General features: G+C 38.1%; 1 protein-coding gene across 2 annotated transcripts in view; it reads left to right on the top strand.

Annotated features, from left to right (window-relative positions):
- ADAMTSL1 (ADAMTS like 1) overlaps positions 1–14,985 on the top strand; it is a 488,758-nt gene that overhangs the window by 308,073 nt on the left and 165,700 nt on the right. For both annotated transcript variants that reach the window (XM_055147244.1, XM_004600171.2), the window contains 2 exons: positions 875–1,085; positions 10,457–10,636. In XM_055147244.1, the coding sequence (XP_055003219.1) occupies positions 875–1,085; positions 10,457–10,636 (391 nt within the window). The remainder of the gene's footprint in view (positions 1–874; positions 1,086–10,456; positions 10,637–14,985) is intronic.

Genomic DNA, 14,985 nt, shown 5'->3' with positions numbered 1-14,985 from the left:
AACTCCTGACTCCTATTGAAAGAACCTCTATGCCTCACATCATAAGCAAAATTTTCTAAAACTGGTCATTAAAGAGCAATTCTTTTTATGGTTGTGGTGACAGACCAGGGGGTGGGGGCAGGGTGGTCAGTTTTTCCTCAGAACCCAAGCAAATGTTTCCTACTCATTCTCTTTGAAGACTGCAGCCAAGAGAAAGGTGGTGGATCATTAGCTCACTATGAATGTACCTCTCAAAACTTGCCCATTCACAGACTCAATTCATGAATGTGTGCTAAACTACTTCCAAATAATAAGCTGTTCACTTTACTTATTTCCTCTCAAAATACTAATCTATTCAGCAACCTTCATTTTTGTTACATTCTCCAGTTCCAGGGAGTGATGATATTTTTACATAAGACAGAGACATTTCTGTGTTCTGATGGAAGTTTGAAGGAAGTTAGAGCCAACAATCTTTCACTTTGAAGACAAAGAAAAATAAGCACTTCTTTAGTCTTGCTTAGAATGGGGGCTCTAGAGATAATCAAAAAGGCTATTTTCTAGATCTGGTATTGAATATGTGATACCTGATACCTTATGTGTGCAACCTATATCTTATCTAGCATACCACACTCTGTTTTGATAAAGTTGGTATGTTCTACCAAAATAAACATAATTGTGACCACTCCCGACAATTATATGTGGGATGTTCTATTTTATCACCTATACTTTGTTCTAAATAACTTCTAGAGCATGAAGGGAAACCTCTTTCTAGGATTGGGATTGAATTTCTATCCAATCATTTCCCAAAGCCTCCCATTCTCTTACCAATGTTTGATGTCATAGTAAATGTCCAATTATACTCAGGATGTTTTCTTTCCCTCTAATTTCTTCCCAGGTGGGAAATTGGTAAGTGGAGTCAATGCAGTCTCACATGTGGGGTTGGTCTGCAAACCAGAGATGTCTTCTGCTCCCACCTAATCTCCAGAGAGATGAATGAAACTGTAATCCTGGCTGATGATCTATGTCGTCAGCCCAAACCCAGCACTGTGCAAGCCTGTAACCGTTTCAACTGCCCACCAGACTGGTACCCTGGACAATGGCAGCAGGTGGGTCCTCAATATTGGAGATTGTGTTTGCAGCTATTGTTCAGGACAGAGAAACGCTCTCTTCGTGAAATTTAGTCCCATTGAAAATCTACCAAGGACTACTCATCTCTCTCTTCTTTGCACTTCCCCAACCTCTTCAAATTGAGCTACTTTAATTAGAAATACTATACTCTTATACTGTACCATATCCAGTAACTTACAAAAGTAACTCAAATTATGTCAATTATGTCAATATATTCAAAATAGATATTTCACTAAACTAAAAAAATAATTGACTCAGGATAATGAGGGGTATTTTCCATAAAGCAAAATCTCTTCAAAAGTTTTACACTTTTACTATTTAAAATTCTAAGATAAAGAGAGATAAAAGAATATGCAATTTTTTAAAAGCCAATTAGTGAAATTAAAAATTAGAAACAGTCAGTTCTAAAACTTTCTTAAATTTGCCTGGTCCTATGAATTCCAAAAGTCTAAAACTATTGTTTTAAACCAGGGATTTGCAAAATGCATCCCACAAGCACATAAAATTTGCACTTAATTGTTACTAAGTAGTTTTATTGGAATACAATGACACTCACTTCTTCATGTACTGTCTTGCAGCTTTTACACTAACTACAAGGCAAAACTGTCAATGGGTGGTTGATCCACAAAACTGATAGAAATTTGTGGTTTTGTTTGTTTGTTTTATTTTATTAAATCACCATGAGGTAGTTATAAGCTTTCATGTTTGGGTTACAATCTCACAATGATCAAACACCCATCCCTCCACCAGTGCACATTCCCCACCACCAATATCCTGGGTATACCCCCCCATTCCCACCTTCCTTCTGCCTCCATGGCAGACAACATTCCTCATACTCTCTCTCTACTTTTGAGCATTATGGCTTGCAACACAGATACTGAGAAGTCATCATGTTTGTTCTATTATCTACTTTCGGCATGTTTAAGAGGAGAAACTTCTCTGGGTCAGAGCGATAATACAGAGGGTAGGGCATGTGTCTTGAGTGTGGCCAACCTGGGTTCAATCCCTGGTTTCCAACATGGTTCACCCCCAAGCCCTCCAGAAGTAATTTCTGAGTGCAGAGCCAGGAATAAGCCCTGAACAAAAAGAAAATTGAGGAGAAACTTTTTCACTAACTGATAATATGGCTATCACTGACCACATGTGCCTTATTATAGATTAAGAATTATTCCCATTTGGGGCTGGAGCGATAGCACAGCGGGTAGGGCGTTTGCCTTGCACGCGGCCGACCCGGGTTCAAATCCCAGCATCCCATATGGTCCCCTGAGCATGACCAGGGGTAATTCCTGAGTGCAAAGCCAGGAGTAACCCCTGTGCATTGCCAGGTGTGACCCAAAAAGCAAAAAAAAAAAAAGAATTATTCCCATTAATTTAAGCTTCTTAAGATTTTGAAACTTATTTTGAAGTCTCTTAAGTTTCAAAATCCCCTTTGTGCTACCATTCTCCTTGTTATTATAAATAATCACTAGATACATCAGTCTTTCCTTATTCATTTTTATTTCTGAAAAGTAAGTGTAAGAGACAAGTGAAGAGGAAAGATACTAGGAGAGGTTAACGAATTAGATACTCCACCATAAAGAATAATTGAAAGTTGCCTGTAGTTGCATACATCTTATAATCAGGATTGTGTGGACACAACTGTATATACATATTGCACACATCTGTGCAAATTCTGAAGCAATGACCTGAGACCTCTCTTTTCCCCTTTGCTCAATACTAAGATTATGTAGCCATTTCCCTGTAAATCTTTTTAAAAATCAGGGTTATAATTCAAAGGGCTTATATTTCACTATATAAAAATATATGAGATAAGAGTCTTTCCTAGTAATATAAAGAAAGGAAAAGAATTTTAATGATAACTATAAATGCTTAGGAATTAAGTTTTTCATTTTCTAGGTTTAAACATACAGAAAATAATAACTTTCACTTCTATTAGAGAATTCTGGCAGAAAGAATCTTTTGAGTCATCAGTTGCCTTCTATTGCAGTGAATAAAATAAAAATTCTCACAAATTGGAAACAATATTTATTTAAAATGTACCACAGGAAGAAAGAAATTAGTGTATTTCATAAAGAAGGGAACATTTGATCCCACCTTTAGAAGTAACAATAAATATAAGTGAAACAGATCAGAAGTCAGAATTTTAATATGTATTTTGCATTTTATTTATTAGTAGAACACTTTTTGGAATGTTTGCTCTGAATTTTAGTGAGTGTGTAACCCTGTTTTCACATAGTAACAATATTATTAAACCCAGAGACATATTGCATACCCTTTGATATTAGATGAATAAGGTAGTGATGGCAGAAATTCTGTTCTCTTTTTAATAAGTCCATTTTGTAAGCAAAAGTTCAGTTCTCTTTCCTTTGTTTTTTGAGCCCTTATTCAGCTTGGCTCTGTTTTCACCTCTGTTGCACACCAAGGATTGTCTCTCCCTATTGAACCTATCACACCTCATATACCACGTTACCTTAAATTCCAAAGGTCTAATATCAAATTCACTACCATAACTTCTTGCCAGCTTCCAGCAGACCTAGTTATCTTTTACTGATCATTTAGCCTGTTCTCTAGTTATAAACTGATACTATCTCAGCCTCATTTGACCTTCATACTCAAAGACATGTCCTTGTTGATTCTACCTCCTATTTTTCACTAAATCCCACTGTTCTTTACCTTTCGTTTCTAATCCTTACCCCATTACTTTGGTTCCTGCCCTCACGGATGACTAAATCACTACAAATAACCTTTCACTGGCCTCCCTGTGTTGTCTCATCTAATTCTCATCTAGTGTGCCCCAACCTGGCATGGAATTTCCTTTACTACAGGCCCTCAATCAAGCCTTTCAAGTATTAGTAAGTGTTATTACCCAAATGGGTGTAAGGTAAGCAACCTAATTTTGACTTGCTTAACTTCTAAACCCTTCCTTTCTGGCACACCTATTAATATCTCACAGAGCAGTGCTCTGTGGGACCCACTGGCCTTTGCTGCCTGAACCACTTACCTACAAACTGGGTCATGTTACCCCCAACTTGAAACACTTTATGATAAATGATGACCATAAGATTATGTATAAATTATGTTCAAGGCTTTCCACTGTCTGCCCCTCATCATTTTACAGTTTCGTTTCCCAGCTATCCTCCCCTTTCTACTCCCCCTTCTACTCTACCTTCTCATGACTCTTCAGAGTTCCCTGGACATCCCATCTTCCTTTTTATCTGGTTCTGTGCATTTGTGAGCTAGCTCTTCAAGAACTCCTTATTCCCTTACCACACCCTCCTATGTCACCTCTCTGTGCAGAACTTTCCCAACTCTCCAAAAAGACTTTAACTACAGTCTCCTCCATATTCCCTCTTTGTAAAACTGGCCATGTTTTATTGTTTATAGTAATTTTTGCTCTGCCAGACTTCAGATAGTAACCACACTTAGGGACCATGTTATACTCCTCTTCCATCATCAGTACCTAATACAGTGCCTGGTAATTAATTAGCACTCAAATGTTTAATATTATAATAAAAGAGTGAGTGAAGAATGAATTGAGTAGATTTATACACAGCACAGTAAGTTAAAACAAGGAAGTTGATTATAGAAGCAATATAAACATTTATGTTCAACTCAATTACTTGAATTTCTAAAAAAATGAACTCAATGCTGAATAACTTAAGATACCATGATGAAATAGTGTCACAAATGGCAGAATTATGTGATTACAAGAAAAACTTTTAAAATGCAGATCACATAAACCATTGAATTTCTGTACAGAAGCAACTACTACTAAGAGTTTACTGTATATTTATGACTATTTTCATTCTAGAAGATGCAATATAAATTCCCCCTTTTGTTATTTATTCCATTCATTGCAGATAGATAGATAGATTTATTCTCAGGGAAGCATATTGGATGCCGGAGATCTAAACAAAGTCAACCACTCTACCTGCTGTACTATTGCTCTGGCCCCCTCCTTGCATATATTTAAAAACAACATTCCTTGCCAGAATTCTACCTCTTCATATTATTTACTTTAATAATTCATACAAACTATTAAATTTGGTTTTATTAAACTTCTCTGCTTTTTCTCTTCAAAACTTTTCTTCTGTGCATTTTGCCTCTCATGCCCACACTGTTCCATCTCACTGGGTAACCTCACTGCGTTCATATAGATGTCACAGACTATGGGGCCTCTATTTACTTGCATATTTTATCACCTGCATTTTGGGATAAATTTACAAGTCCACCTTTCCATTAGTGTAAGCATATCAGGGTTACTTTGAGCAAAGATGAGGATAGCATTTAATGTTGACTGTATTCACTCAGCGAGGTGGTCAACGGCCTTCTCTGGAGGCTCAGAGTGCATCACTGACTTCCTCTTAGAAGCAGCTTCTAATGATAAAACAGTCTGATAAACAGTGGATATTCATCCCATGGGCTGGATCTTTGTTTTACATCTTTTCAGAATCTGGGCTTCTGGCTTTTTTCATTTAAACAATCAACAATTCCACAAACTTTTAAGAAATACATACTTTTCCCCCAAAATGCTTCTCTAGGCACTGGGGAATAGCAAGATAAATACTTTCCCTTTACTCAACAGACACATAATTCTGCATGCATGCAGTAGAAAGAGAAAAATAGTAGTCACATAAATGATAGGTTCTTTTTATAGATGGATCTTTCCAGGTCAAGTGAGAAAGGAGGTGACTCATTTGCCTTGAACTGAAGTAGTTAGAAAAGCCCCTTTGAGCCAGATCTTCAGTAGTACCTTGGAAGTTTTTAGATGAATAGACCAAAAGGTGAAGAGAGCATTGTTCTCAGAGTGAATACCATCCATATTCAAAAGCCTGAGCATAGAAAGTGTCCATATGAACAGAGAATGTCAGACATTCATTGTAGCAAAAGCACTAGCCCAACGCAGACTGACCAAAAATGTGCCTGGAAAGCTTAATTAAAATTAGAGTGTAAAGAATCTGAATGATTTCATCAGGAATATAGACTTTATCTTCTAGGTATTGAGATTTTCCTAATACCTATATGTGTAGATCAAATCAGCAAGCTAAGTTTTTTTTTTATTTTCTTTCTTGCAACTGTTTAATAATCATATTGTCACAAATTTGGGGGCTAGGAAATCATCCCCTGATCTAAGGGTCTGTCATTTAGATCAGGACTTTTCTGTAAAGTGATAATCCTGGTACATTGTTTGTTGGGGGGTGGGGATACCCTGAAGTGCTTATGGATTATTCCGGGCTCTGCAGAGCACTGCCTGTGTGGTCCAAAAATTTAAAACTAATTAATTTTTAAAACTACATTAATTATCCATATAAACAAAAAGAAATATTCAAAGTTAAAAGAATTCTTAATCATTAATTTTAATTTACCCCAAACACCAACTTCAGTTCCAGTCCACAAATATTTACTGAGGATTTATACTCACGCAGACCTTCTTTTATTAAGTTTTTTAAAATTATTTTTAATTGAATCACCATGATATACAGTTACAAAGTTTTCATATTTGAATTTCAGTCATACAATGATTGAACACCCATCCCTCCACCAGTATACATTTTCCACCACCAATGTCCCCCCCCCCGCCCCAGTATCCAATCCCATCCCAATCCTCCCCCTGCCTCTGTGGCAGACAATCTCCTCCATGTTCTCTCTCTACTTTGGGGCATTATAGGTACTGAGAAGCTATCACATTTGCTTTTTTAAATCTACTTTCAGCATATTTCCCATCCCGAACGATCCCTCCAACCATCATTGACTTAGTGATCCCTTCTCTATTCCAGCTTTCTTCTCCCCTAACTCATGAGGCAGGCTTCCAACTATGAAGAAATATTCCTAACCTTTGTGTCTACTGTCCTTGTGTCATATTATTTTATTTTATAGTCCACAATGAGTGTAGTCATTCTATGTCAGTTCCTCTCTTTCTGACTCATTTCACTCAGCATGATACTCTCCACGACCATCCACTTATAAACAAATTTCATGACTACATCTCTCCTAACAGCTGCATAGTATTCCATTGTGTAGATGTACCAAAGTTTTTTTAACCAGTCATCTGTTCTCAGGCACTCTGATGGTTTCCAGATTCTGGCTATTGTGAACAATATAATGAACATACAGGTGCAGATGTCATTTCTACTGTGCTTTTTTGCACCCTCGAGATATATTCCCCAGAAGTGGTATTGTGGGGTCATATGGAAACTCAATTTCTAGTTTTTGAAGGAATTTCCATATTGTTTTCCAAAAAGGTTGGGCCACTCAGCATTCTCATGAATAATGAAAAAGAGTCTCTTTCTCCCCAAATCCACACCAGCACTGGTTGTTCTTGTTCTTTTTGAGGTGTGCCAGTCTCTGTGGTCTCACAGACCTTGAACTAGATGTTGTGGGTACAAAATGCATTAGGGAAGTAAAAGCCTTTATAATTTTATTTGACAGCAAGTAAATAAGATATTTAATAAAAAGCATTACAATAAATGAAAAGTTCAAGGAGTTCCTGAAATAAACCAGAGATTCCAAAGACTAAGGCCTTTCATAGCTTAAATCATTAGCGCTGGGCCACAAATTTTTCCATAGTCAAGGTTCAATGGCATGCTAGAGGAGCCCTTGGAAGAAACTGCTCAGAAGAGTGATGAGTCACACCATTCACTGAAGATAGTCTGCTCATGTCCCCAGCTTCATGGCCCAGCCTAGAAGTTCTGAAGTCTTTGCTTCAGGAGTCCAGGGACTGAGCAGAAACTCATTTCCAAGGCCACCACAGTATAGATGACCTATTTTAGAATATTGATAGCTAACATTGAACCCAGTTCCTGCTAGCCAGGGTGATCACAGTAAACAGGCATTGAATTATGAAGTAATAGCTCTCCAGTGAAATAAAAGGATGAACCCAGGCTTTAAGGGGAGAGTTTGCTTGGAGTCTCCAAAGTCTGGGACATTCAGCAAGTCACAGCAGTGAAAGAATCCCCCACTCATTCTGCAAGCAGAGGGGAGTTCCAACAGGCACAGGAGAGAGAAGCGAGCTTATACTCATTCTGCAGCAGTGTCTAGCTCCCCTAACTCAGAGCATATGCTTGGTGGGCTCTTGGTGAATTTGGCATTTAATTGAAATCAACTCTTGTGCAGTTTTATTTGAGTTACTTCACCCTGTAGTTTCAGCTTTTTTCTCTGTAATGTAGAGTAAGGCCCACCTTGTAGGGTGGTGTTTCATCTTTTACTACTAGCCTTCTTTTATTCAATAAATGTATGCAATTGAATCCAATGATGAAAAAATACATTTTAGGGGCTGGAGAGATAGTACAGTGGGTAGGGTAATTGCCTTGCACAGGATCAATTAGCATTCAATTCTGGCATTACATATGGTTCCTTCTGCACCGCCATGAGTAATTCTTGAGTTCAGAACCAGGAGCAACCCCTGAATATCACCAGATATGGCCTTAAAGAAAACAAAAATAATCCCAGAAAACAAAAGAATATTTTTAACAAACCTGGATGTATTGCAGAAATAATTTAAAATACTAATCAAAAGTAGTTCACTGCTGCTTTTGAAACTCAACAGGCTGAGTTAGTACTTTGTGTGCAGTAGGTCTGGATTCAATTCCTGGCACCACAGGATCCCCTAAACACCACTGGGTGTGGCCCCAAACAAAAGTACCAAAAGTATCAAAACATAAATACAAGCTCCCAGAAGATTTTGGTATGTCCACTCAAAATTATAATGTTTGTATTGAGTAGGAAAGTGATATCTGGGCCAACTCTGTATTTTGACCCTATTAAGAACTCTGTGTCTTCATTTTAACCTTAATTAGGCACAAATGTCCCTTGTAATTTTCAGTACAACCCACTGAGACAAACCTTGAAGTGCTGAGAAGTCACTGCTGTAGTAGAAACAGCTCCTGCAGCACAGACTTTCAGCTCTTGCATGCCCAAGCCTAATTTCCTTCCAGGTCCGGGGCAGCCTCTTATGGAAAGGGGAAACTCTTGGCAAAAGCACTGCTGCAAGGAATTTTCATGGCAGTCATAGATTGATGGGTTAGCTAAGATAAGACCTAACCAAAGTGGCAGAAAAAAATCCATCACAATTGCTAAATGAGATAAAACAGTACTTCTCTTTCAGTTAGAAATACAGGCCCTCAAGGGCCATTTTGGTATAGGGCTGAAGCAATAGTCTTGCATGCAGCCAACCTGGATTTAGTTGCTGGCACTTCAAATGGTCCTTGAGCCCACCGGAAATGATCCCTGAGTGCAGAACAAGGAGTAAGCTCTGAACACAGCTGGATATAGCAAAAAAAAAAGGTAAAATAAAGTGTAGAGTTGCTTCTAGCATACAGTCTCTCACAGGTCAAGATGGAAGATGAATGTTTAAATTCTAGGCATTATATAAGTTGATTTTCCAGTCATCAAGAAAAAGGAAGGAGAAAGTGCCATATTTTGTCTTCCTTGCCCACTGTTCAGTTTCCTTAAAATTGTACACAACACTTTCATATACATGTCATTGACCAGCACTTCAGCACATGGCCATGTCTGTCCTCCAGGGAAATTCATGGATATAGTCCGTATGCTGAAAAATCATATGCCCAGGTAAAAATAGGGGTTCTTTTGCTATTGAAAGAGAGTAGATACATTCTTGGAACAAATAAACAATCTGTGTCATCGGATCCACTCCAAGTATCTCGTCACCATCCCCCTATACACACACACTCATGAAACTGGAATATAGCCAGTTAGTTATGTATAACCATTGTGTTTGATTGGGGTCCTACTGAAAGTCACTAAAGTGAGATTAGTTTTCTTGTATCACAAACGAGTGGTTCTTGCTTCCACTGCTCAATTCATGAATCACAACAAAAGTGTTCTAAGAGAGGTCTTCAGAAATCATATTCCCCTCTCGTGTAGTAAATGGGTGTTTACATTTGGAAAGAAAGGGCTGCCTTCTCTGCAGATTAATTGCTTCAGATTGACATGGATGGCAGCAGTCTCATACTTGTTCAGTCAATTAGGTACAGATTATTTTCACTAGATTATAAATATGTTTGACATTCTATTATTTTAACTTTTTATACTAACCTTTTAAACCACTGGTCATGGGTGTCTACAAATCATAGTTTAGAAGCAGCTCTCTGAGATTTAAAGGACCTTGAAATTCCTGAATACTCTACTTAAATTCTCAAGAGTGCAGGGTGTAGATCTTGCTTCAAAATTCTTTTCAAGAAAAGGAAGGAAAATCCTTTGGACTGGTTCCTGGTTTTTCTGTTTAAAACATTTTTTTCACTTTTGATTCAGTCAAGGCAGAGGTTAAAACTGGTAGTAAAACATAACAAATTTCCTCTTTGGGGTTGATTTTCTCTTTCTTCCTTTTCAGTGTTCCAGAACCTGTGGTGGGGGCATTCAGAAGCGCGAGGTTCTTTGCAAACAACGCATGGCTGACGGCAGCTTTCTGGAACTTCCTGAGACCTTCTGTTCATCCTCAAAACTGACCTCCCAGCAAGGCTGCAAAAAAGATGACTGTCCCAGTGAGTGGATTCTCTCCGACTGGTCAGAGGTAGGCATGGTCTTCAGAAAGGAGCCTCCAATAGTGTAAAAGGCACCCAAGAATGCCCCCAAGACAAGAACAGAAATAAGCCAAGCTTCATGGAACAGTGCTTTTTTATCTATGTATACCATAGGTGTCACTAGCTTTCAACAAGGCTGCGGACACGTGAACTGGGCAGCCACACTTTACTTACAATACAAAGTGTGGAATTATAAATGTTCTTGTGAACCATTGTTCATGCCTTTAGGGCCCTCGATTCTTCTCAGGGCATTGGGTGATTCTCCGCCTCTCTTCAGTATCCCCACCCCCACTTCCTGACCTCCCCGCACCTCCTACTCCCAGATGTTTCTAGTCTCTACTGAGGCAAGACAATGCCTCTGCAGGTCTTCTCTTCCAAGTACTGGACAATAAGCAACATGATTTATTAGGACAAGAAGGCCAGGGAAATCCTGCCTCTTTCCTGTCAGTTTCCTGGCTCCCAAACTTCAGCAACTTCCCAGCATGAGAACTTGATTTCCCCTGCCGCCTTGCATTTGGGGAAATGATGTATCAGCATGCACCGTTCCTCACTTTACCTCATAAATAAGGACTATACACCAACTAGCCTGCTTCCTATGATAATTCTAAGATTAGCACAAATTCATTCACATGCACTCAGCATCCATTTACTTGTTTTCAGTTGCTACCACTACTTTGCTATGCCTAAAGTTTCTCCCATACATCTAATGTGTCTTCCAGCTCAGACTCGTGTAGTTCATCCAGAAGCCCTCCGCCCCCCTTATTCCTTCATACGTAGATTTAGTCAAGACCTGAAGTGTCCAAATGAGTCTCAAGGTGCTTCTTCACATAAGTATATTAATTAGCCTCACTCTCCTAGTTCCTTCTTTGTATAGTAATATTCATCTCATAGAGCAAAACTTCTGCTGCTTGAGAACATATCAAATAGACTTGCCTCCACCGTGAGCAAAGCAGCCTCTGAAAATGAAGGCATCACTTCTTTCAATATCATAAGCTCTTTTTTTAATATAAATTTTTTTTGTTTTTTGTTTTTGGATCCAACACCCAGTGGTGCTCAGAATAGCTTTATTATCAGGGATCACTCCTGGTGGGACTCAGGGGGACCATAGGAGCTGTCCAGTATAGAACCTGGGTTGAAAGCATGCCAAGAATTACTTAACTCCCAGTATTGTCATTTCTATGGCCCCTTCATTCTTGCCCCATATTTTATCAGTTCATATGGAGTTCCTTCTGATGACCTTGCCCAGGGCACTGCAATTGAGAGTTACCTTCGTTACTGAATGTTTTGTCATTTGGAAGTGGAATTGCCTTCTCGTGGCTTTCAACCTCAAATGTTTCATACAAGATAGGGAATAATTCTCTTTTACATATTTTAAAACCAATGTTTTATTTCATCAGGATTAAGTATGTAAAATGAGTGCATATGTATGACTACATAATCTTTCCATGAAATGTGGAAAATTCCAAGGAATACTGATTTGGGATATAGTGGTAGACATGAAAAAATATCACAAAAAAATAGTGTAGTAAGGGGCCCAGATTTATTTGCCAAGTAAATGGCTCTATTGAAGATCTTCTCCCAAGGAGTGTTAGAAAGGGAATTGCCCTTTAATTTCTCAGTTACTGTCTATCATGAGTGAGGTGCTGAGGAGGGGACTTGTGTGTACTATAATTTATTTTCCCCTGTGCTCATCCTAAAGTCCATCTCTGAGCATATGGAATACAAAGACTATTTTTTAGAAGTGCCTTTTTTAGTTTATGTATTAGAAGGAGGGACCCTGACAATTAGAATGACACAAAAAAGACTGAAGACAGTAATCCCATTTAGTAAAACATACTTTAGAACAGGATCATGTATCATTCAGGCTCTATGACAGAAAACCTTAGGTTCTAATCCCAACTACTCTGTTATCTTTTGCCACTATAGCCTTGTGATAGCTACTTATTAGTCCCTATACTCTGCAGTGGAAAGTGTCCACTTTATAAGGTTATTTGGTGGCTTGTACTAAAGGATATAGAGAAATCATTGGTTACTAATAGAAGTTAATCCTAATTATTGCCATGATTCTCTTTCACCCCTGCCCATTGTTGGGAAGAGTGGGAATAAAGAGCACTTCCCTTAACAGTTTGCATCCAGAGTCATGGCCCAGGCCAGCCATAGGCTTTTTGGTTTTCCTGTGAAGAAGCAGTTACATTTGGATAAAATGGAGTAGTTAGCCATTATGCCAGAATATTATTAGGTTCCGAGTTGCCAGAATTGATGAGTGGGAATCACAAACATGGGCAGGGGCTGGGAAAGGTGGAAAATAATCAGTGAGTTGCTGGGATTAAACTCAAGCTGATGCTATGCAAAAGCACTCCTGGGAATGTTCTCCAAGGGCCCACATTGGCTCTGTCATTTCAGCAGCATCTCTTTGCTCTCTGGCTAAGATGAGACATGCATTCCACACCCCCCACACGACTCCCCTGAAGAAAGGAAGACATCGATGATCTATGGTTGTTTTTTTATCCTTAACTTTCTGGGCTTAATATCTTGGTTACTGCACAGAATCCCTCAGGGAGAGAATTAAGCCAAAGTTTTAGATACTTCAAATAAAATTACTTTCAGATTCTCTTCTGAGAGTAAAACCTCTCAAAAGAGCCTTACCCTTTTCTCTAAAAGAAACCCGTCTATCTCCTGAATAAGGTAGTAATAAGTATTTTAAGGTCTATGTTTATAGATATTGTCCCCACCTTTAAAATATATTAATAAAATTAAAGCCAAAGTAGTTAATTTCAGAGCTCAAATGAATTCAGAAGATTCAATAACCTAGTTGGTTTTCTTTAAAAAATTAAATCCATGGGTTTGGATGGAAACATCCAAAATATGGTGGTAGGAAAATATGATGATGGTGGGATTATTCAAATATTAATCAAATGTTATGAAATACTTTATAAAACAAAATTAAAAAATCAAACAAAATTAAATCCACACAATCCCTTCTATTTTGGAATGAAATGTTACAATGAAATACAAATCTAAAATAGATCAGATAAGCATTGCTTTGGTTAAGTGTGAAGGTCCAGATTGTCAATGCTTCCATCTCCAAATCATTTAAGAAGTACCTTGATCAGTTCTCCATCATGGTTAGAGAAATGATTGGTAATCCCTACAATTTAATGAACTTTCTATAATTAATTTCATATTTGATAATGGTAGAAGCAAACACCTGAAACCTTCACATACCTAACCCTAACACTAATTCTAAAGAGAATCCTATCATTATACTCAGCCTGACTCAAGTAGCAGCATAAACTTACCAACTAGCCCAATTTAAAAATTGTCCAATCCTTCACTTACTTTTAATATTGGTACACAGTAATACTTAACACCAAGCCTTACACAATTCCCTAACCCAATTCTATCCCTAATCTTTCTCATAACCCTAATCTATAGTAAGCTTTTCCTTTACTCATGTCAGAAACTGACAATTTCCCTAAATTTCACAGTGTTTCTATACTTAGGAAATAAACAACTAATACCTTCAACATCCACAAACCTAACCTTAATGCTAACCTTGAGCTAATTCTATCATTATACTCAGTCTGACCCAAGCAGAGGCATAAACCTACCAATTGGTCTAAATTTAACAATATCCCACATTTCCCTTTTTATCCTGGAACACAGAAAAATCCAATACCTAAACCCAACTTAATCACTAAACCTAAGCCTAGCCCCAATCCTAATCTTTTTTTTTTGTATATATGTATATATATTTGTATATGTATACATACATAAATGCACATATATGTATATATATATATTTATCACTGTATCACTGGCATCCAATTCTTCGTCGATTTGCTCAAGTGGGCGCCAGTAACGTCTTCATTTGTCCCTGTCGCATGCTATTTTATACCAATGGCATCTGCTCACTCCAGGAACACGAAGAGCATGTTGTTGTTACTGTTTTTGGCATATAAAATATGTCATGGGTAGCTTGCCAGGCTCTACCATATGTGTATATATATGCAAGTATATATATACACATATATGTATATATACATATAAATATGTTATCACCCAGTTTTCTTTTTTTAAATTTATTTATTTTTAATTAGAGAATCACCGTGAGGGTACAGTTACAGATTTATACACTTTTGTGCTTATACTTCCCTCATACAAAGTTTGGGAACCCAACCCTTCACCAGTGCCCATTCTCCACCACCCGTAAACCCAGTGTCCCTCCCACCCTCCCCAATCCCATCTCCCCCCCACCCCACCCTGCCACTGTTCCCATTTGACCCAGCAATACCACTGCTGGGAATATATCCCAGAGAGGCAAAAAAGTACAATCGAA

This window comes from Sorex araneus, chromosome 1 (genome assembly GCF_027595985.1).
Source record: "Sorex araneus isolate mSorAra2 chromosome 1, mSorAra2.pri, whole genome shotgun sequence".
In the NCBI taxonomy this organism is placed as follows: Eukaryota; Metazoa; Chordata; class Mammalia; order Eulipotyphla; family Soricidae; genus Sorex; species Sorex araneus.
The sequence above is the reverse complement of the archived record's forward strand: the minus strand, read 5'-3'. Positions and strand labels throughout refer to the sequence as shown.